The sequence below is a fragment of the Misgurnus anguillicaudatus genome, chromosome 16, assembly GCF_027580225.2.
Source record: "Misgurnus anguillicaudatus chromosome 16, ASM2758022v2, whole genome shotgun sequence".
Classification (NCBI taxonomy): Eukaryota; Metazoa; Chordata; class Actinopteri; order Cypriniformes; family Cobitidae; genus Misgurnus; species Misgurnus anguillicaudatus.
In genome coordinates, this window is record NC_073352.2 from 29789551 (window position 1) to 29814513 (window position 24963).

Sequence of the window (24963 nt, forward strand, 5' to 3'; positions counted from 1 at the left end):
TCTGACTTAAACTGTTCTCGCTCAGGTGTGCCGTGTCAAGTTTAATTCAGTAAATAAATAAAAAAATTGAATTAAACTGAAAAGTAACTTGCATTACTTTTTTACAAAAGTAACTCAAATATTCATGTGTAAATTTATAAAGTAATGCGTTACTTTACTCGTTACTTCAGAAAAGTAATATTATTACGTAATGCACGTTACTTGTAATGCGTTACCCCCAACACTGTTAGTGACTGCTCTTTTCTAAATGTCATGACATTACATGAAAAAATCTTATGCGTTGAATTAGTGTCCATCATCTCAATATACAGCAAAATGTAAAAAAAAAAGTAATTGAAAAATTGTCTTTTTCGTTGTACTATGGTAAAGTGTGTGACGTGTAACGTGTGTTCCTTGGACAGCGTTTTTCTCTTTGGTTAGTGGTTATTCAATCTTAGTTTGGGTCTCATTCTTCATTCCTGCAATGTCACATGACCTCCTATAATGACAGGGATTGGCATTGGACATAAGCAGGAACTTTGGCAAGTTATATCTGGGAAGAGAAAATGTCTGACTTAAGCTGTCTCGGCTATATACTCTTAGTCAACATGAACTCACAATCATCTATGTGCTTTAAAATGTGCGCAGCTTGATATTACATTTATTAGTTTGTGGTTTTGTGATAAAGCAGAAATTTTAGATTGTGAGGACATAAGAACTGTTTTTTTCAGTTTGTTTCCTGGCTGTGGACATTTATGTGTTCTGGAATAATTACTTGAATCTGAGACAGAGGCATACACGTTTATCATAAAAGATGATTAACGTTGCAAATGTTTATTTGTTTGCATTGCTCTCGACCAGAAAACCTTCAGACATTTTCAACTCTATAGGAATATGACAAAGTTGGAGGTATAAAAGGCTTTTGTGCCCTAATAGTCGAATATGGAGAAACCTGCAGTCTAAAACAATCCGACCGAGATTACTGAATGACTTTCCCATTCCTCCATTTCCAGTAGATTTGTAATTTAGGTCACATTTTCTTCCACAAACCTACTGACATGTTCACCAGACTGACTTTTCTATCTCACTCTCTCTTTCTCTCTCGGGAAAGGTAGAGGAAGTCATTATTTCTGATAATAGATGTAAGAAACTGATGTTGGGAACTTGTAGGCTTTGTGTAAAAATAGTTTGTGCTAAGGCTACGTTTTAGCATATTGCAAACTTCATTATTTGATTATATAATATTACTTTTCCTTAAATCAATTTATAATGTTAGTCAAGGTTTCCTGCACCAAAACAATGATAATGTAGTTTTTATTGATTATACAGTTAAACAGAGAACAGTTAAGTGCTGCAATACCTTTAAGAGATGCAATGCGTACAGCCTCAGTTTGATTGGATTAACTATGTAAATGAGGGTGTCGTATAGGTTTGTATTGGCAGTTCAGTTACAGTAAAGAGGTGGTCACACTACACTTTTTGTTTTTTTTTACTTCCACCATATGCATGCAAATGCATCAGACAAAAACCACAAGCTTCGAGCAAATATATTTTGCTGCATACCAACAACATGATCTCACAAAATTCTGTGTTATAGTCACAGAATATTTTGCTAATTTATCCGTGTCATTGTCAGAGATCTCACCGCATTTTCCGTGGCACGGACATGGAAAAATGCAGAGATTCATGACAATGACACGGATAAATGAGCAAAATATTCCGTGACTATAACACGGAAATTTGCGAGATTGGGTTGGTACCAAAGTCCAGCCTGGTGAACTCTGACCTGCGAATTCGTATCTTGTGGAAATATGAGAGCAGTAGAAAACGTGTACTTCACGGCGTGACCTTTCTACTGAAAGCAAAAACGGACAAAGCCAAAAAACTTATACTAACAAATAGATTAATACCTTCTTTATAAAAGCTTTACAGTAATCATTTTCTGTCACAAACTGAGGGCGCACTCACATTATCCAAACCAAACCATGCCCCAGCGCGATTGTCACCCCTCCCTTCTCCCCCATGGTGTACGCACTCACACTGTACTTCAATCGATCCGAGTCCGGGCACGCTTTCGTCATTAAGATGCGTTTGTTTTGAAAAAAGCAGGAAGTAAAGCTCTCTCTTAACACTGGAACCCACCGTAATGATAGGTCTGTGTTTTTTACCGGGAGTCGTTTGGTGCGCGCTTACAGACAGCCCTCTCTCATGTCATCATATTGCTTAGTTGATCTGTCAGGTGTGCAGCTCGGACATTAACGTAACCCCGCTGCACGCATCAAAGTGTTTTTACGGAGGCAGATGAAGGTGAGTGGTCGCGCAACTGACGTCTTCACCTTTTGAATCGCGCTCAGGTGTGATTGTGCTCACACCACAGCCTTCCGCGCCTGAGCCCAAGTAAACCGCGCTTCGGCCCACCTCTGCAACCCGGCCGTGGCGCGATTAACCAATCCGCGCCCGGGCGCGGAACAGAGCGATCACACTAGTCAAACAAACCAGGCTTTGGGGGTCAAACGCGCCCGAGCGCGGTTTGGTTTGGATAGTGTGAGTGCGCCCTGAGCTTAACATTGGCATTGAATCCGTGGCATTCAGATCCTCTGGAATCCTCCGCTGTATTTCTCACTTTCCTAACCTTTGACCTCACACTTTTTCTTTGTCTCTGGAATTCTCCCCAATATCTTTCCATATCATTTCTCTCTCTGGCAGCTGGTTGGTGCTGTGAGGGAGGGAGGGAAAGATTTTGGCAGGCTGCAGTCATTATTTGGAAATGTGTGTTTTTCCTGCGGAGTGTGGCGGAGGAGCCAGCAGTAAAAGGTGCTTTACGAGAGCGAGAGGGAGCGAGAGAGAGAGAGAGAGAGAGAGAGCACGAGCGAGCGAGAGAAAATATTGAGGGCCTGTTCTGCGCTCTGTGGAAAGATGTTGGCAGCATTTCTGAGGAAAAACATGGAGTGCTTGGCAGACGAATGAAGAGAGAGGGAGAAAGAAAAGAATTACAAATGAGACCTTTAATATTTCAATTATATCTTCTAGAAATCCCTGAGATTCAGTGGAGAGCAAATTGAGACAAACTGCAGTCACTGGTGAACCTCCTGATGAATTAACAACTGAACTACTAACTATACTCAGAAATCTCAATTTTAACTTTAATTAAGTTTTAGCCCCCCCCCCCCATTCTTCTCAGCCCCCCTTAAAAGTTTAGCTATGTTAGCTCCATAAACTGTACAGGAATTCATAATAGCTTTAGTCCCCTTTAAATTTCATTTGAAAACGGCAGCAGGGCAGACTTCGGCTCTTTTCCCTCTGCGACTTTCAGCACGTTCAGCCCATCTATGCAGTTCAGTGGAATACTCCAATAAGGAGTTAGAGGGGTGTCCAAATTTAATGCGCTACTTTCATTCCCTCAAAAAATGTATTTCCTGTTAATTGACGTGTTTATTTCGACGTGCTGTAGCAACACATTGTTAAAAACAAATAGTAGAAACTATTAATGTACGTTGCAAATTTTACATAATGATTTCATCGTAGGCTGGAAGAGGGTGCATAGTATTTGTCTTTCTATGGACTATTAAGTCTACGCTTAAAGTTTGTTCTTTTTTTCTCTTTGTACTGTTTTACAACAAAACTCGAGGCCATGTTTTTATTCTTGAAGTGATCTTTGATGAGATTACCTGTGTTGGACTGGACTGCTGCCTGGAACTTGAAAATGCATTGTTTGCGCGGTGCTTCCTACCCCTAAATACACATTAACATATCTCAAAATAGATGTCTTAGTGAGTATCATAGTAAACAATTGATTATCTTAAACATTTTATTGCATTCGGTCTTATAGGTCTACCTGTTGAAGTCTCTGTCATTAAAGGTAAAGGGATTCCCAAAAATGAAAATATTGTCATTACTGACTCACCCTCATGTTGTTCCAAACTCGTAAAACCTCCGTTCATCTTCGGAACACAGTTTAAGATGTTTTATATTTAGTCAGAGAGCTTGTTGACCATTCATTGAAAATCTACGTACGGTATACTGCCCATGATCAGAAAGGTAGTAAAAACATCATCAAAGTAGTCCATGTGACATCAGTGGGTCAGTTAGAATGTGTTGAAGCATCGAAAATACATTTTGGTCCAAAAATAACAAAAAATATGACTTTATTCAGCATTGTCTTCTCTTTCACGTCTATTGTGAAGGGCATGCAGATTTATTATGACTCAACTTGTATACTTAAATGTTCTGATTTTTTGTATGAATTCAATATTTATATAGTATTTATTTATTCGATTATACTGTCATTGGGTGGCTGAGCCCCCCTAAAATGAAAATTATAGGTGCACCGATAAATGCTGATATACATTAATAATACATGTCTGATAACTATTCTGAATCGCACAGCCAATATTATTCACAGCTATTTCATGTACTACGGCTTTTGATCAGTAAAGTCCTTATCGATCTGAAATCACTGTTAATTTAAGTCGTTTATAACATGCAATTTAAAAAGCAACACTCGCCAAACATAAACATTATACATATTCTTTATTATCATGAAAATACTTGTAAAGGTTTAAAGAACAGCAATATAAATATCCTTATGCCATTTCTTGGAGCTGCGTGTGTAATGGTTCTTCGTCTACAGCGCATATTGAGTTTCTGCACGAGAGCGCCCTCTGGGTTTTGGATGTGGCGGCTTTTCACCGTAATCCATTGAGAATCATAGCAAGTGATATATCGGGGCACCCCTAATGAAAATCCTAGAATCGCCCCTGATTTTCAGTCATATTCTTCTTGCACTATACTCTTACTTTTTATTGTTTTTATTTCCCCTAAGGAAATTTAGGAAAAAGTCCATGAAGCCTTTTTAGTTAGAAAACATTTCCTTCTCTTAATAGTTGTTTTTGACAGACAAAAATTTTAAATTAATTTTTTTTACTACAGTTAAAACCAAGAAACTAGGCCTGCACGATGAAACAGAAGGACTGACATTGCTGTGTATTGCTTTTCCGTGTTGTAAATTGCGATATGAGAACTACTGGATGACTTCACCAGATGACATGAAAAGCTCTGCTTGGGAGGATTTCACTTCTGCTTTGCATTTCACAGATTTTTTTAAGAGAATTTTGTGATTACTTTCTGTCATTTGAAACCATTTTCATACAGTGTATCACTAGCAAACCCATCTAAACTAATTTTCCTTTTAAAATAAATGTTCTGTGATGTAACTCTTGCAGATGAGCACATTGCGGTGTCGATGCTGAAACGATAAATTATGTAGCCCTTCAACAAACCATGCTTACTCTAGTATTTGCCAATAGTAATACCCCCAAAACCCCATGGTTAATTTTTGTAAGGGAGATTAACAGAACAGGAAGGTAAGATCATTACTAAGCATCACCCCACTTATTCTGCTGTCTAACCACCGATTTAAAACACAAACATGTGCGCATGAAGGGCCTGGGGCAGTTTATCAAGTGCATGTAGAGATTACAGAAATAAAATACAGCAAATGAGATATGAGAGCGATGGTAAAAATACTCCAGCACATTGTTCTGAGAGGCATTAGAGGTCTACAGAAGTTCATCTGAGGATATTTTCTCTGGCTACGTTCAGCGTTTGCTGGCGGACGACCGGCTCTACGCTGAGCACAAGATTCACCGCAGTAAAACCTGAACAAAGACAGGCTCCTGGTTTAACTGTAAACTGCAAAAATGCCTTAATCGGTTGATTTCTGTATTTTCAAAGACATAGAAACCTATTAAATAGGTTGTTTGCTATGTACCTGAGCGTTTATGGAAGGGATTTTACATTGCGGGGCTAAAATGTCCCCGAACTTCTCATCCGAGGAAGAAAAGACGCTGTGTGCATAGCACACAAATGAACTCATTAGATGTGCTGATGGACGGGTTCGAATTCTGCTTCTGGAAGTGTTTAAAGGCGGATTCGGTGCCAGAAAACAGAAAAGCCTTGAGTCTTTAAACGGACCCACAGTCATTAACATTCTTTATCTTCTAAGCGCTGAAAAGTTACAGGGCAAACAGAGCTGCTATAAGTCCCCTGTGTGTGTGTCTATAGGCTGGATCTGAGGGATTTGTGTCTCTTTAATAAATCTGAATAAACACTTTTAAAGCCCGAGCGCTCACAAACCTCTTCCGTCCGTTCCCATTCTCACATTCTCTGTGAACCGTATAAAACCCTTGGTACATCCAGATTATTTAGTAGGAGACAAACAGTGAGTCGCTAGAGCTATATAATGAATGTGTATGATGAGAGTCCGATCATGTGATTGTGGAAGAATTTGATGAGAAATTTTTGAGATCTCTTCTGTGAGATTGCTGAGATCAAGAGAAAAGTAGACCTCAGCACACATCTCTGTTTGCTTTCCTATTTAACGGTCCCGTTCTTTCTGTGTTTTTGAAGCTTTGATTGTGTTTACAGCGAGCAATATAACATGTGTTAATGTTTCATGTGTAGAAAAATGTGGTATTTTTCACACAATTTACTTATCTGTATACCGTTGATTTCACTGTCCTTAAAATGGGCTGATGTCTTCTTTGTTCTATGAAGTCCCTCCTTCAGAAATACGTAACAAGTTCTGATTGCGTTGTTTGTTTAGTGTGTTGTGATTCGATATCAGCTTAGCTTGCCGTTAGCTTAGCTGCCGACTGATGTATTCCTGTGGGCGGAGTTTAGTCAAAAAACTGTTCTAGTGACGTCATTAAAGCAGGAAGTAGAGGGCTGTAGTCCAAACCGGCTGTTCACTGTAGGCTTTGAAAGAGGAATTCTGTTAAAGAAAATATATCGCCTGGCGGTAAACTTTGAGCTTTATCATTTTACTGGTATTATTTATGCTATTATAGTAACATTACACACTGACTAGGGTTTAAAAAAATGGGATCAGAAAGAACGTGACCTTTAATGTCATCACTTGCTGCGTTTCCATTAAAGATTTGCGCAAACTTTAGCGCTATTTGCTAAATGTCGACAAAAAACAACTGCGAAATTAAGGCGTTTCCGTTTACTGATGTTATGCGACTAAAACGTAATTGAAGTCATTTAAAAATCCGTGGTAAACGATGTGTTCAACTTCACACGGTACTGTGCATATCAAAACATCTTGAAATAATACATAGCCGTCAACTCCTGAATCGCTCGTGCGGTATTTTAATTAATAATACCTTACATTTATATAGCGCTTTTCTCAGTACTCAAAGCGCTTTTCATATGAATGGGGGAATTTCCTCAACCACCACCAATGTGCAGCATCCACTTGGATGATGCAATGGCAGCCATATTGTGCCAGAACGCCCACCACACACCAGCCTAATAATGGAGAGGAGAAAGGGTGATATAGCCAATTAGTATGAGGGATGATTAGTAGGCCAATGGGCAAGTTTGGCCAGGATGCCAGGGCACACCCCTACAATGACGACAGAGAGTCACAACCTCGGTTTAACGTCTCATCCGAAGGACAGTGCTTTTTTGACAGTATAGTGTCCCCATCACTATACTGGTGTGTAGGACCCACAGTGAGCACCCCCTGCTGGTCTCACTAACACCTCTACCAGCAGCAACCTGGTTTTCCCAGGTGGTCTCCCATCCAAGTACTGACCAGGCTCAGCCCTGCTTAGCTTCAGTGGGCAAGCCTTCTTGGGCTACAGGGTGATATGGCTGCTGGATTAACGTCATGTGCTTCTCGGTTTTTGTGACGTCGCCACACATCTTCTGTCTTGTCCTCCAACCAAACATACCACGCCATATTTAAAGAATGATCATGTGACTTTTACGCAAATTAGGTCAGCGGTAAATGTGAAAAAACTTGTAGTATATTCCTTTTTCGAATTGCCTAAAATCGTTTATTTGACGCATTTTCAATTTGCATTTCAATTGCGCAATTTGAAAGGTAATGGAAGCGCAGTTAATGTCTGGGAGAAAGGATTGAGAAGAAAGAGCGCTGATACTAAGGTCATGGTTTCTCGGTTTTAATCTTCGAATTAGGTGTCATGTCTGGTGGGAGATATGAGAGTCTTTACTCAGATGTAATCCTCACATCCAACCGCTTGATGAAATGCAAATTTACTGAAGAGATACACTGTGCACATGTTTCCTGAGCAAAATTAAAAGCAGTAAAGCTGGACATTTGAGGTGTCAGAGAGAGCCGAGTGTGTTTGATGTCTTTCTGTATTCAGAGCTCTTTAAGATATACAGGAGGTGCAGTAACAGGGCAACAGATCGGCTCACACAAACATCTTCGCCTTCGGTGTTAACTGGAGTTTAATTGACTCTTTAAAGAAAACTCTCACTCTCTCTCTCTCATTTAAATGCAACAAGTTAAATGTGTGTGTGTGTTTAACTGCCTCCACACACACCCAAGAGTCCACATAAATACTGGTTTCCATGATTTATGGGGACTCTTCTTAGACACAATGACTTTTATACTGTACAATCTGTATCTTTTTCCTGTAACCCAACCTCTAAACCAGGGCTCCAGGCTGCGAACAGTTTTTTTAGACAGCACGAGCATTTTTTACAAGTATGGGACCTACATATTTAAAAATGTCTTCTAGTTGTTATTTCATGTTGAAAGATGAGTAGATCGTAAGCCTATAAGTGTGCTATGGTAGATTTAGGCATGGGCGACATGGGCAGCTGCCGAGTGCTGAATTTTGTGTGGGGGATCCGCAACAAAAAACAAAATGGGCGACTGGGTTTTACCCCTCTTTTGCATGTCACTTCAATCGTTTAATGTCACCATGCGCTCAGTTACTCTACTGATGGGTCTGCCCCATGTGAAGTCGAAAACAAGTTACACATCTAATTTAGAATTATTAGGCATTGCAGAGATATGCATCATCTCCATCACCTGGTTGTAGTTTCAGATGGTGCAACATGCGTAAATATTTTTCACAAAGCCAGACGTTGCTAAGCCCGACGTAAACTTTTTTACATCCAGCTGGTGCAACCGGCCCCAGGTTGCTAGGTCAGGAAAACTGGGTAGAAGGAACGTGTAAAGGATAAAAGTATGCATATCAGGGCTTGACATTAACTTTTTGAGCAACTTGTCCTTCGGACAAGTAAATTTATGTTTCACTTGTCCATGAACAAAAGTCACTGGTCCGGGTAAAGATTAATAATATAATGTATTTTTTGTGTTTTGCTAATCAGTGGCGGAGCAAGGGATTTTTCATAGGGGTGGCGAGGCAGGGGCCAGCAGTTACTCTGGTGACACATAAAATCTCTATCATCCATCCTTAAAATACGTTTAAGTATTATAGGTGTGTTAATAAGAATAATGTATAACATACAATTGCTACAATACTTTAATTTGAATTAAAATGAATTGAGATTAACATACAATTTATAGTCATTTCAATGATTGTAGAAAAGTGTCACCTTTAATAAATGGACTAATCCGGTCACCCCTGTTATTAAGTGCGAAATGGACTGTTCCAAAACTTTCCGCTAGAGAGTCTGCGCAGTGTCGGAGAATAGAGCAGGTGAATGATAACGGGAAAGGAGATCGTCTGAATAGTGTAAATAGTTATAGTTTAAATAAGCAGGATTGATTCAAATCAAAGGAGGTTTTGTGGACTGTGCGTGTGCGTGCATTATACTAACCACACATCTATGCACATTTAATAAAGTCAACGATTTGAATACTTTGAGTGAGACATACTTGTTCTAACTGGACAAACTGTAGCCTTCAACCAAACCCGGACTAGCAAATAAAGCAAAATAATAGAAGATTTTTCAATGATTGTCTGACATTAAAAAACACTAAAGCAAAACATTAAAACATTACCAAGTTTTAAAAACTTATCAGAATAAATGTATCTAGATTATCTGTTATATATATACAATCAATCTTAAACCTAGCATTTACGCTGTAATGTTTGTGTGGGAATTTTAATGTACAGTGACGAACTCTTGTCAGATTCAAATCAGCTGTCGCGCAGCGCACACAATCGTAGGCGCGCTGAAAGAAAGATTCTCATTATAAAACAGATTCTTAAACAAGATTTTAAGCCCATTATGTGTTTTTACCGAACTTTAGAAGATAAAAAAATGCGGACTTAAATCGGCTTTTTTGACACACAGTGAAGTCATTTATATTCACGCCGGAGCCTGAAGAAACATCACTCTCCACTTCACTCCATCCCGTCCCGCAACTCCTGCCCCTCCGTGTTTGGTGATCAGGTTTAATGCGCGCACAGCTTGTAACAATAACAGTACATGTAAACGTGTGTGTCGGCGTGCCGCGCTCTCTGTTCAATATTCCGCTCGGTGTTTGCGCTGCGCGTTCTGCTCTGTCGTTTACGGCACATAACGTGAAGTAACATTGATTGAAATTTAACTTGTCCAGTCGGACAACTAATTTTCTCTTACACTTGTCCTACAAAAAATCCACTTGTCCCGGACAAGCGGACAAGCCTTAATGTCGAGCCCTGCATATAGCCATGCCACTTATTCTCAATACAATATGCTGGATAACACTGGATATAACTTATTGTATATGAAGAGTTTGCTTCCAAAACGCAATAAATCCATTTGAATAATTTCGGTAAAAACGCGTTTTCTATACCAAGAAAGTGACACGATGAAAAACACAATTTTCTGTTACAGACTTTCACATAGCATCTTTAGGTTATAAAAACATTAAAAATTCAAATCCATAATTTAATTTTAAAGATTTATTATAAAAACTGATTATTTTTTCCACAAAATGCAATAAAACCATGACCAAGTTTTTTTTTCAAAATGCTATAAATGTATTGAATCAATATATAAATGTGAATTCATCTTTGCCATGTTATATTCATTTAGTTGACTAGTGGTATACACTGGTTAAAAAAAAACATCAATGGCATTAATCAAAACACTTACTTTGTCATATTAACAACACTGTCATTGCTGCTGTTATACTTTGGACGTCGTCGCTGAACTTTTTTCACAGCGATCAGCTGTAAAATGTTTTGGTCTTGCTCGATTTTCGTTGGATTCGCGTAAAATAGTGGAAAGTCTTTCAGGTTAAGCAATGTCATCAAAAGTATTATTTTGTTTTTGTTTGTTTGTTGATCACGAAGTACAAAGTAGATGAGGAAAACTAGGATTGTGTGTGTATCAGTGGCGGCTGGTGACTTCTTTTTTTGAAACTCGCAATGCGAAGTTCGTCACAACATGTATGTAGCTTGTCATGTGTGTGGTTCGTCATTTCAAAATATGTGTTCTGTGCTTTGAGAGATCGTGTGTGCATCACGTGTCATGCCAAAATAAGTGCCTGCTGCCTTGAACTTGAAAGGAGATGCTCGCGTGTGCCAGATCTCATGCGTAATCAGAGTTTACTGTTAAGGGAGTGTCTTGCGTGTATTTAGGGAACGTGAGCGTCTCTTTTATCATAAACGGTTTTGACGCGTCTCCAGCAGGCACTTATTTTGACAAAACACGTGATGCACACAGGATCTCTCCACACACGTGACAATCCGAACACTTATTATGAATTAGCGCATCCTCGGAAGTGCAGTCACGAGCAGCCACTGGTGTGTATTCAAAGGGCTGCCATTGTTGTTTAAAATGCGTGTAATGGTGTGCTGTAATTTGTGGAGCGGATTTATTGCATTCTGCAGAAAAGGAGGAGTGGCGTTTATTGCGTTTTGGGAAAAAGGGGAGAAAAGATGACAGAACAACACGGCTGATATTGGATTTTGCGTAAAATTAATAATTAACTTTTTAATACTGACCTGATACAATACTGATTTTTGGCGGTAACTCATTTTTGTTTAAATGGCGTTTATCGTATTTTGGAACCAAACTCTTCATATATAGTTTAATCAAATAATGTTACCAGCCAGAAATGTATTATAACCTAACTATAGTGATCAGCATAGGGATTCTATATGGCTAATTTAAAAGACATCTGTATCTTGCTGATATTATGTACCTTTTGTTGTAAATTGAGTCTTTTGCCTAGAATTAGTCAAAGAGGTTGTTTGATTCTTTGGTTCATAACTTTCTATTCTAAAAGTTTAAACAGTTGTGCATGATAATGACATGTGCAACAAATGCATTTATGGGCGGGTTCCTTAGTCCTAGACTACAATAAAATAAATGAAAACAACTTGCACTGACATATCTTAAAATACATCAGTGTCCTTTGTTTTGCCTCAAAATGCACAGAAGTAATGTTTTTGATAAGGCATGTTTGTTAAACTAGTAATATTTCCTAATTAAACTAAGGCCTAGTCCTGGCTTAAGCTAATCCCTGTCCGGAACACCACCCCATAGAGTTAAGCTTATATACTATCAAAGTATTTCTTAGTAATACTGTAAGTAAAAAAGTTAGTCTGAAGCCCTGCTAAACGCCACAAAAACTTTCAGCATTTTTACATATTTAAATAAACATCATTTAGTTTTATTTATAAGCAGTTGTCCTCACGGGGACCAAAATGTCTCCAAAATGTCATAAATTACTGGTATTACTATCTTTGTGGAGACATTTAGGGATTATCAGGTATACACACACACACACACACACACGCACACGCACACGCACACACACACACACACACACACACACACACACACACACACACACACACACACACACACACACACACACACACACAGCAGGTCAGTAGTAATGTTGGCTCATAAGAGGCTTTAGGACGTCCATATGTTTGTGGATTCAACAAAAGACTTATAGATCAGGAACTCCGGACAGATGGAGCAGTTTGTGTAGTTAAGAGAGAGAGAGAGAGAGACTGAGCCGTTTGTTCTGGTCTGATCTGTCTCTGCATGTGATGATTTCAGTCCTCTCAGATGAATTTGATCAGATCTGCTGTCTGATACTAATGCTCAGACTCGGTACACTGAACATTCGTAACACATTTTCAGGGCTTGAGCACACGGCACCTGCAATCCAACTCAATGTGTGTGTGTGTGTGTGTGTGTTTTCAAAGAAATTCATCTGCTGCATTTATTTGTGAGGAAATGAAACGGTTATCTCCACCTAAAGGCCACAGTGAGAGATTATAAGTGTTTCATTATAAATGTGAATCGTTCCTCTGTTACTGGACCGTGACCCTGATTTACTCCTCCGAATACACGCGGTATATGGGGACAGTGAATTGATAAGTTATCGTGGCATGAATACACCATTTTGTTTAATTCTACTGAACACACACGCACACGCTGTAGTGACGATATTTGTCTGCCAAACGGTTTGTATGTATAAAGTTGAGATATTCACCCATTTAGATTCATCGCCTTTATCAGACCTGTGACTTGAGAAAAGTCCCATGTGAACGTGGCATTAGACATGCATGTATATGAGTGTAGGTCAGTCTGTCTGTGTTTCACATGGAGGTCCATTGCTAACACTCACCCAATGTCATGCTTGTAAACAGGTAATGACATCACTTCCTGTAGTCAAAGTCAAAGCGTCTGGAGCTCGTCCAGCAGAATCCTGCAAAATGAAAACAGGGTTTGGTTTTGAAACAGAAACAATGGTAGGGAAATGTTGATGCTGTGTGTGGCCTGTGTGTGTGTGTGTGTGTGTGTGTGTGTAAAATATTAGGTCATTGACACTGTTACCGTTTCTTAATCCACACATCAGGAATAAAACATCTATACAAATAACAATATGGCAAATGTCTCAAAGCAACAAACTTAAACTCAGAGGCTGTTTACCCTGCTGAAAAATCCAGGAAAGACCAGCATAAGCTGGTAGCTGGTTTTAGCTGATTTAAGGTGGCAGTAGCTGGTCTAAGCTGGTCCTCCCAGCCTGGCAAAGCTGGTCAAGTTAAAAAGTGACCAAAACACAGCAAGACCAGCATAAAAAGTGACCAAAACACAGCTAGACCAGCTTACTACACCAGCAATACCAGCTAAAACCAATTTGGGAGACCATCTAAAACCAGCTCACCAGCTTATGCTGGATTTTTCAGTAGGGTATACCTGGTATCAAGATGCGTTTTGGGCGATCGGATCACAGTGGATGAGAGAGACACATTCATGTTTTCACCTGGTATTTTTATCCGTCTCTTTTGTTCAGTTTTGTCCTGATTACTGAGGGGATGGTCTGTGTGCAAGTTCCTTTGCTTCGTTTAAACGCAAGCGGGAGAAATGTCCAGGTCCCGGCTTGTGTTGTTAGTATACATGCTGTTCAACGTTTTGCACATGTATACGTAAGAGCTTTCTCTGATATTTCAGCGCAATTGATGAAATAGGCTCACACAACTTTCACGCTCGCAAAAAGAAACAAAAATTAAAGAGGTAGAGAGCCGCTGCTTAAGTTTTGTTAATAAAAGCCTAAAAACTGCGCTGAACATTGTAGGCTCGGACTAGAAGTCAGGATTGATGTTAGAACATTGTGCTCGGTACATCATCATGTGGCTACTCGAACACATTCGACCACAGAGAGAGACAGACAGATATGATTCCACTGTATACCAGCAGATTTAAATTGATCAGATTAAGTGAATCAGGTGTCTGATAATCTACCTGAGTAATGGAACACCTGTCACATGTATATACACCTGCATCATTGAGACATTAAATGGCTGTGTTCTCATTAAACTCATAAGAGAAAATCTTCCATCTGTGATGTGTATTAAAAGTGTTTGGGTTTAGACGATACACAGGCAGTGGCGGCTCGTGACTCCTTATCCGAGGGGCGCTAATTCAAAACAAGTGTTCGGAGTATCATGTGCATGGTTCCCTTTTCCAAAATATGTGTCCTGCATGTCGAGAGATCCTATGTGCATTAGGTGTTTTGTCAAAATAATGTCAGTTTATTGTTTAAAATGGTCCGCAAGTGTAAAGCGTGACCTTTCGACATGATTGTGTAATACATAAGGTTGCGCTGGCGCATCACACGGCTAGTGCATCATACGGCTAGTGCAAGACGAGAAGTTGTGGTTTAAAAGTATTGATTGTTATGAGGTCCACTAAACTCCACTATATGGAGAAAAATCCTGAAATTTTTTCCTAAAAAAATTTAATTTTCTTTCGACTGAAAAAAGAAAGACAAACATCTCGGATGACATGGGGGTGAGTAAATTAACTTTTTTTATGAAAGTGAAGTAATCATTTAAAGGACCAGATTACTTTAAAACAATTTTTTTGATAATTTACTAGTAAAAATACCTTTGTTCTGCTGAACACAAAGGAAGATATTTTGGGCAATGTTTGTAACCAAAAACTGTTTTAAGCACCCTTGACTTCTATAGTACTCAGTCTTTTCTCTCACAAACTGTCTCTCAATTAACAACCATTGCACAGCATGCAACAAGTCATTAACAAATGTTGATCCGATGACTAGTCCACTGCTCTTCTGGGAAACTGGTTGACTACTCACACTAAGCAGTCCAGTCCATTATGCTAGCCCATGATAAAGACACGTTTTCCTCCTGCTCATCAGATAAATGCTAATCTGACACCATGCTAATCTCTTTGTCTTTGCAGTGAGGATGAGGAGATTAAAGCGTGTGCTAACAGCTTATAAACATGTGTTATTAATTACACTAATCTGCAGAAGCACCAGAGGCCTGAACAACACATCTCTCTCTCTCTCTCTCTCTCTCTCTCTCTCTCTCTCTCTCTCTCTCTCTCTCTCAGCCCGTAATTGATTGCACACAGAGAGAAAATGTTGGGCTACGGTCTTCCATGTCTCTTCTCTATGTCCTTTGTTTTCATGAGTTGGATTTTCCTCATTATGGTGCTGTACAGTGCAGCACTTGAAGCGTATGATGTTATCAGAGGTTAAATTTATGCGAAGAGCAAATTCATTTGAATCACATTCATTCACAGCGAGAGACAGCAGATGTTTAAATCACTTCACTTTTGTCTTATTGTCATCTGCTCTTCATTTAACTTGATCCCCGCAGACCCATTGGACCGGTTCTCCTCACTGGCCTGCGGGCTTGATTTGTGCTGAAAATAGCATTCTTTCTCTTCCAAATCTTTGCCGTGTGCCTCACTGTTTTAAAAAGCAAGATTACATCTGTAAAACTCTGCCACCCCCTGCAACGGTGCAGATATATTTAAACATTCCAAAGTGCTTTGGACACGGCGCGAGTGGGAGCGGGTGGGCGGCGCTGTGGGAACACATGGCATGGCCACTCGAACTGAAAGCCAAGGTGTTTTGGATGTTAATCTGCGGTGCTTGATTCTCAAACCATGTGTGTTTAAAATCTTTTGTTTCAGTTAAATGTTTCACATAAGGCCGAAATGGTAATGGTCAATGTTTCTACACATAAACACACACTTTTTTGTTTGTGTCGGCAGGTTCTCCGTCTCTGAGTGGTTCGGGAACAGTAATAGTGTTGGTTGGTGATGTTAATGATAATATTCCATCATTCAACTCGATGTCTTTCTATACAACCATTCCTGAAGACGCTCCCACTGGCACAGATGTCCTGCTACTCAACAGCTCCGACGCTGATGTCGGACTCAACGGAGTGATCAGGTAACACACACACACATGTTTATCAAGCTTAAGAGATTTTGAATAGGAGTTTATAGATGCTCTAGAGCAGGAGTGTCAAACTTATTTTAGGTTGAGGGCCGGATGGTAAATAACATCACCATGTAAGGGCCGGGTAACTTTTTTTAACCTTAGTGTGTTGATAATTGTGTTGATATTATCTAAAACTAGAAAATAATTAGTAAGAAAACTAGAAAAGCACACGGCTCTGTGATTTCATAAGTCCTTAGAAACATTAACATACTCATACTGTACAATAAAACATACACACAAATATACATCTGTTAAAACCCACTGGTATTACCCCATTGGCAGATTTTTTTTTGCTTGTTTTATGCACAAAATCACTTAAATTTGATATTATTTAATATTATTTAACTTTATTCCACTGTATGGAACTGAATTATTATACCTTACACTGCAAAAAATAATTTTTAAGAAAACATTTTCTTAGTATTTTTGTCTTGTTTTCAGTAAAAATATCTACAAATTCTTAAATTAAGATGCTTTTTCTTGATGAGCAAAACAACCCAAGAAAATAAGTCTAGTTTTTAGACCAAAAATATCAAATTAAAGTAATTTTGTGCATACAACAAGCAAAAAAATCTTGAACATTTTTCTTAAACACTTAATTCAAGATAAATTTGCTAATAAATTTGCTCATCATTGGCAGAGTTTTTTGCTTGTTTTATGCACAAAATCACTTAAATGTTATATTTTTGGTCTAAAAACAAGACTAGTTTTCTTGGGTCGTTTTGCTCATCAAGAAAAAGCATCTTAACTTTTTAGATATTTTTACTGAAAACAAGACAAAAATACTAAGAATTTGTGTTCTTGAAAATCTTTTTTTGCAGTGTAGGACCAACTTCTTAGTATTTTTGTCTTGTTTTCCATATAAATATCTAAAAATTCCTCAAATTAAAGGTATTGCGGAGGATTTTCTTTTTCCGGGTGGATCATCAGGACTATTGGTCCTCCTAGTTGTCAATCAGGAGTGTTGCGCAATTGCATTTTTTTAAAAAGTGGAGAAGGCGGTTCTAAAATGTAAAATTTAAGTGAATTTGTGCTTAAAACAAGCAAAAAAATCTGCCAATGGAATAAGAAAATATTAATGAATTAAGTGTTTATGAAAAAAGTAAACTTATTTCAAGAAAAAAAATCTTATTCCATTGGCAGATTGTTTTGTTTGTTGTAAGCACTAATTTACTTAAATTTTATATTTTTTGTCTAAAATCTAGACTTCTTTTCCTTAGCCATTTTGCTCATCAAGAAAATACATCTTAATTTAAGAATTTGTAGATGTTTTAACTAAAAATAAAACAAAAATACTAAGTAAAAAAGCCATATTTTGCAGTGTGTTTGTCGCATGTCGCCATCACGGCTTAAAGCAGAAACTGATTCATGGCTGTACTGATTTATGCACAGTACGCTGCGCAACCGTCGGAAGGCTGATGCGTTTTTGCCATCTACCGCAAAAAGCCATACCCGCGATATCGGCAAAAAGTTTGGGTGCACAAGGACTGCGTGAGCTCCGTCTCTGCTCCGCCAGTGAAACTCTCTGCATTTTGCTGCTTTCCGCATGTCTTCTATTTAAACTAAACACACGTGACTGCCGCCTGAAAGGATTGTTAAAATATGTGTTTAATATTTAATAATAAATCATCATGCGGGCCAGATTGGACACCTTTGTGGGTCATATGTTTGACACCCCTGCTCTAGAGTCTGTCTCTGTAATATAGCCTCTTGTATAGATATGCCTCATATTTTTTACAAAATAAGCTTCGCCAATACAGCCACAGAATATAATTGATTGGTTCAAAAGCACGCACATAGAGAAAAATGCAGAGACACACATATACAAAGTTACATGTCAGTCATGTAAATAAAGTGACCCCTTCCCACAAGCTCATGGACTGGGTGGACAACGTGTTCCACTTTTCTAAACAAATGCTAATGAGGATAAAAATGAGCACTGACAGACAGATCAGAGGGCGTTGGGTGGAACAGCATGGGGCTTTAGTTCCAAATACTTCACAGAACCAGCGCCATCCAACAGTTCAACACCACAGTTCCCACAGATCAAGAACGGATGGGTGCGTGACTGGATGTTATCTTCTTAGGCTCATTTTTCGCACTTTGTTCTGTCATTTTTGGAAATTGTATCTCGCAGACACAGAAAAGTTGCCATGTGCGCATGTAGCTGTCAGATTGAGTTTGTGTCCAAGACCCTTACCGAAACTCAAAGCCGCATGAGAACGGCTCAAAAGTTGTGCTTTTGATCAGGACGCTTCGGCTGATGTCTTTAGCTCATGGGATGAATGAAGGATTCTGAACCCTGAACTCAAATAAATGTTTTTTTTTCTTTGGAAAATGAGTGATTTATGACTGTCATATTTAAAAAACTCAGCGTTTCTGCCACATGTGTCCTAGTTGTTTTCCAGTAGCTGACTGTGAACTTGAATCACTTCTCAAATTCTGCTTCTGCAGAGTACAGACACATTCACGTTATCGCATAAACTGGAGAAACAGACAAGATTAAAATTCCTTAACATTTACAAACGTACACATAAATGTCAAGCCTGAGTAATGACAGCTGCAGTCACAGAAGTGCTGTTTTTTACATTTTCCAAAGTCGCATCCAATCAAAATAATATTAAAGGCTCTCTTTTATTATGTACTGTGACATAATAACTTCATACAGGAAATCATCTTATCTTGGGTCTGTCTGTACCTTCATCCGGTTTGTTTTTGATTTACAGTTACAGCCTCAGTGGTGGAGATGGTCAGTTTTCAATAAACCCATCCACAGGCCTGATCATCACCAGTTCCCTGCTGGATCGAGAGACACGGGCAAGTTACCAGCTGCTGGTAGTGGCAGTGGATGGCGGACAGCCCACACCCCTGTCCAGCTCTGCCACAGTGTCTGTGGTGGTGGCTGACATCAATGACAATCCTCCACGCTTTCACCATCATCCATATGTCACCCACATACCTGCCTCTACCTCCACAGGTGTGTTTTGGGAACCTGTTTGTTGAAAGTTTATGGGTGTGTTGATTTTATCTGACTGCTCAACATTTACGTCTGTTCTGTTGTTTTCAGGTTCACTAGTCTTTGCCGTCACGGTAACAGATGAAGATTCTGGCTCAAACGCTCAGCTTCACTATTCCCTCTCTGGCCGAAATTCGGAAAAGTTTAAGATAGACCCAATCAGAGGTGCTATCATCGCCAATGAAAAACTTACTGGGAATTCAGAGGTCACCTTCACAGTCCATGTGAAAGATGGAGGCGCCAACCCGAAAACAGACAGTACGACTGTTACGGTTCGCTTTGTGACCGGTGGAAACTTCCCCTTTATTAGACTCAAGGAGAAGATCTTCACTTTCCCAGAAAACCAAGCCACAAACACTGTTGTTACTGAGGTCACTGGAACATCACCCAGGGCAGGTCATTTGTCATTTTACATTGCAAGTGGAAATCTGGATAATGCATTCCATATAGATCAAGTTTCAGGGGAGTTGTCTATTAAAAAGCCTTTGGACTATGAGAATATTGAGAAGTACGTTTTATGGATAGAGGCACGAGACCAAGGTTTCCCTCCTTATTCAGCTTATGAGAAAGTGGAGATTACAGTGCTGGATGTTAATGACAACCATCCTGTTTTTGAGCAAGAGCCATTCCATGCAGAGATTTTAGAAAACCTTTCACCTCAACGTGTGCTGATAGTCTCTGCAGTTGACAAGGACAGTGGACCAAATGGGCAACTGGAATATGCGATCATTGATGGAAACAAAGAAAACAGCTTCAGCATCAACCGTGCAACTGGTGAAATCCGTTCTACACGACCTCTGGATCGAGAGAAGGTTGCTCAGTATTCTTTGAGAGTGAAGGCGACAGATAGAGGAAGCCCCCCTAAAAGCACAGCAGTCCAAGTCTTGATCAACGTGCTGGACGTTAATGATAATGCTCCCAGATTCTCCAAAATCTTCAGCGCTACTGTGCCTGAAAATGCCCCAGTCGGCTTTACTGTTACACGAGTAACAACCACAGATGAAGATGCAGGTGCTAACGCTATAAGCCGATACTCCATAAGTGATGCAAGCCTCCCCTTTATCATCCACCCTAGCACAGGAGACATCACCATCAGTAGACCTCTCAACAGAGAAGACACTGATCACTACATTGCCAAAGTCTCAGCACATGATTCAGGATGGACTGTTAGCACAGACATCACAATATTTGTGACAGATTTGAATGATAATGCACCTAGATTTAGCAAGCCATCGTATTACTTGGACTATCCTGAGCTGATGGATGTAGGATCTGTTGTGACTCAAGTTTCTGCCACAGATCCAGATGAAGGATTCAATGGCAAAATATTTTACTTTATCAGATCCCAAACTGAGTATTTTCGAATCAACTCCACTTCTGGGGAGATCTTTATCAAGCAACAGCTCAGGTATCAAAACTCAACTGGCCATAGCAATGTCAACATAAACCGGCATAGTTTCATTGTCACTGCTTCGGACCGAGGTATTAAGCCACTCATGAGCGAAACTACGGTTATCATAAACGTAGTTGATAGCAATGATAACCCACCCACATTTGAATCTGCCTTTTACTTTACTCCTGTCACTAAAAGTGTGAAGGTTGGCACCAGACTTCTCCAAGTAAAAGCCCATGACGAGAAGGATTTTGGTCTAAACTCTGAAATAGAGTATGTTGTGTCTGGAGGGAACAGCTCCAGCAAATTCCGCTTGGATAAACAAACTGGATTTGTTTCAATAGCATCCTCCCTCACAGCAGACACCAATAAAGTATATGTGCTTGAAATAACGGCAAGTGACAAAGGGAACCCTCCCCTCTCATCAAAGACAACTGTCAAAATAGTCGTTACAGAGGAAAATCATCATACTCCAGAATTTTCACAGAACCAAGTAACAGTCACAGTGTCTGAAAGTCTGACCGTCGGCACAGCCATCCGTACCCTTTCAGCTAGAGATAAGGACAAAGACAAGCAAATGAATGGTCTAATTACATACAACATCTCCTCAGGCAATGAGGATGGCTTATTTTCAATTAACAGTCAAACAGGTGTTTTATCCCTTGCAAAACCACTGGATTATGAGAAAAAGCAAAAGCACGAACTAAAAGTTTCTGCAACAGATGGAGGGTGGATTGCCAAGACGAGTTATGTTACAGTTAATATCCATGTCACCGATGTAAATGATAACCCTCCAGTGTTTGACCCTGTTGAATACTTTCCAGTCGTGCAGGAAAATGTCCCCAGTGGTACTACTGTAGTAAAAATGAATGCAACAGATAAAGACTCTGGCCCAAATGCTCTAATGGCATATGTCATTCAATCATCTGACAGCGACCTATTCATAATTGATCCAAACTCAGGAATCATCACTACACAGGGTTTCCTGGACTATGAAGCAAAACAAGCATATCACTTGACAGTAAAGGCTTTTAATGTGCCAGATGAAGAGCGGTGCAGCTTTGCATACGTGAACATTCAGTTGAAAGGAGCAAATGAATATGTCCCTCGCTTTGTATCAAAACAGTATTACTTTGAAGTCTCGGAGGCTGCAGCTAAAGGCACAGTCATCGGGGAGGTGTTTGCTAGTGACAGAGACTTGGGAGAAGATGGCCGAGTTTATTACTTGATTTTTGGCAGAAGCAGGAAAAAGGGGTTTAGCATTAATAAAACTACAGGCCAGATCTACGTCTCTGGACCACTTGACCGTGAAAAAGAGGAGAAGATTTCTCTCAAAGTCTTAGCTAAGAATGCTGGAAGCATAAGAGGGGCTGATATTGATGAGGTTCTTGTTAATATTACTATCCTGGATGCCAATGATCCTCCTGTTTTCACTCAAGAGCTTTATGATGTTCAGGTGAATGAGGGACTCTCTCCTGGAGGCCTGGTAACATTTGTCAGTGCTAAGGATTCAGATTCTGTCCCTAGCTGGAGCAGATTTACCTATGCAATTGCTTCCCACAATGAAAGAAATAGCTTTACTGTAAACCCACAGACCGGACAAGTCTCTGTGGCTGCAGAACTGGACCGCGAAACTGTTCCTGTGTACAACATCACTCTTCTGGCTGTAGACTCGGGTTCTCCAGCCGCCACTGGTAGTGCCATTTTAATTGTGACCCTGGAGGACATTAATGACAATGGACCAACCTTGCTGACTACAAGTGGAGAAGTGATGGAGAACCAGAGGGCAGGTACACCTGTAATGACTCTTAGCTCGACTGATCCAGATCTTGCACCAAACCAAGGCCCCTTCTCTTACAGCCTTATCAACACTGGATCAACATCTAGCTACTTTACTCTCAGTCCAACTGGAGAGCTGACCACCAGCAGGGAGATAGACAGAGAACAGACAAGTGATTTCTACCTTTCTGTAATGATCAAAGACTCAGGTATTCCTCAAATGTCCTCCACAGGAACCATCCATGTCAAAGTCAATGATCAGAACGATAATCCCTCTGAGTCTCGCTCTGTGGAAATCTATGTCCATTATTTTGGAAATATGTTCTCTGGAGGATTACTGGGGGTTGTGAAGCCACAAGATCCAGATATACAGGACACATTCCACTGTTCTCTGACTCCCCCAGCAGCTGCCCTTTTCAGCATTCCCACAGGAACCTGTGACCTCAAGTCAAACAGTCGTTCCACGGATGGCACTTTTGATTTGACTGTGCGCAGCAGCGATGGGGTCCATGATGCGGTCAACAGTCATGTGCGTGTTTTCTTCATTGGGTACAATAATGCCACAGTAGAGAACAGCATTCTGATACGTCTCGGCTCCCATAGCGCCAGTAACTTCCTTACCAATCACTACCTCAGTTTCTTACGTATCGCCAATTCTCAATTGGCTGGTTTGGGCACCGGGGTTCAGATCTATGGGATGTTTGAACTAAACAACAGTACTTTCCTGATGGCAGCAGTCAAGCGTAGTCACGGGCAGTACATCAATCCAAGTGGAGTGGCCACTTTCTTTCAAAGCATCAAGGAGATTCTTCACCGACAAAGTGGAGTTAAGATCGACTCTGTGGACCATGATCCCTGCTCCCACAACCCATGTCAAAATGGAGGCAGCTGTAAGAGACGTCTGGGTGTGGAGCCAGTCATGAAGACTGATGAAAGCGTCCCAGTCATCCTCGTCTCGAATCGTCCCCTAAAGCCATATGCCTGTGATTGTAGACCAGGATATGCTGGAGCCCTTTGTGAAACTGACATTGACGAGTGCCAGCCATCACCCTGCCACAATGGAGGAACTTGCCAGAACTTGGTGGGTGGATTTTCCTGCTCCTGTCCGGAAGGTTTTACTGGGATGGCTTGTGAGAGGGATATCAACGAGTGCCTTTCAAACCCCTGCCAGAATGGGGCACTGTGCCAGAATTTCCCTGGGGGCTTCAACTGCCTGTGCAAATCTGGATTTGCAGGTACAGTCTGTCATCAGTTTTACATTTTTCAAGTAACAAAACCACAGATGTTAGGCAAGGTTATACACTCCATTAATGTTTTAGGGCAAGACAAATATTTGCTTCTGAGTGATTGGAGAGGTGTTGTAACCCAAACATACAGTGGACACTGCTCCAAATAAATAGTTTGCAGTTAGGGTCACAGATCGGGAGGTATCAGATCAACTTGTTATGTTTACTCTAATGAAGAGTGATGATCAGAATTGAGAACCTAATAAGGATTTAGCTGTATCCAGCTGTTGTAACTAAATTTTGCATTACATCTGCTATGCAGTTAATACTTGTATTTTGTTTATACTTTAGATAGTTGACCAAGTTTAATTAACGTTTCACTTTGTCGACTGTCTATGTTGGTGATGTTGAAGTCGTAGTTTTAACAAACTTTTAACTAGAGCATTTTGTAAAGAAGAAAATGGATTTGTGTTAAGATTGATTGTATATATGTACAGTATGTGTGTATGAATCATTGTGTTGAGAAAGTTTGAATAGCCCGTGTGATAGCATTATGTTATATCAACTCTGTTTGGGCAGGTGTGGCTTGAACTTTTGGATACTGTTTTCCAAAAGGAGCCATAACAGATGTTTTGTTTCAAGCTCCAAGTCATTAAGATTGTTTTTTTAATCTGATCAGAACAAATGACCACAGTGTGTTCACATTGAAGGCCTCAGATAAATAGCGCTGTTAGAGAATTACACCTATTGACTTACAGTAGTGTGCATGCACTCCAGCTGAACCGCTGACTTTCTGTTTTGCTAGTGATGATGGAGCTGTTGTTCTTCGTGGTTCATCTAGGCACCACAACTTTAATTTGTGTTGGTCATTTTGTCCATCCATTCTGTTTATCATCACAGTTTCAGTTTATTTGTGTGCACAAGAATCTCCCAGAACCAGTGCATGTGATGTGCTGAGCTAAAGCCTACATGACAGATTTGTACAATCTCTTTTTTTAGAAACTTTGGTCTGTTTACAAGGTGTAAGACTTCGGAGTGTTTACATTAAAAAAGATTAAGTGCGCTG

The 24963-nt window shown here is 39.9% G+C and overlaps 1 protein-coding gene and 1 pseudogene across 1 annotated transcript in view; one reads left to right on the forward strand and one right to left on the reverse strand.

Moving 5' to 3' along the window:
• Positions 1–24963, forward strand: part of fat4 (FAT atypical cadherin 4) — a 99003-nt gene that overhangs the window by 58813 nt on the left and 15227 nt on the right. The window contains exons 7-9 of the mRNA XM_055177466.2: positions 16252–16432; positions 19210–19460; positions 19551–23906. Of these exons, the coding sequence (XP_055033441.2) occupies positions 16252–16432; positions 19210–19460; positions 19551–23906 (4788 nt within the window). The remainder of the gene's footprint in view (positions 1–16251; positions 16433–19209; positions 19461–19550; positions 23907–24963) is intronic.
• Positions 7530–7646, reverse strand: LOC141350138 (5S ribosomal RNA; annotated as a pseudogene).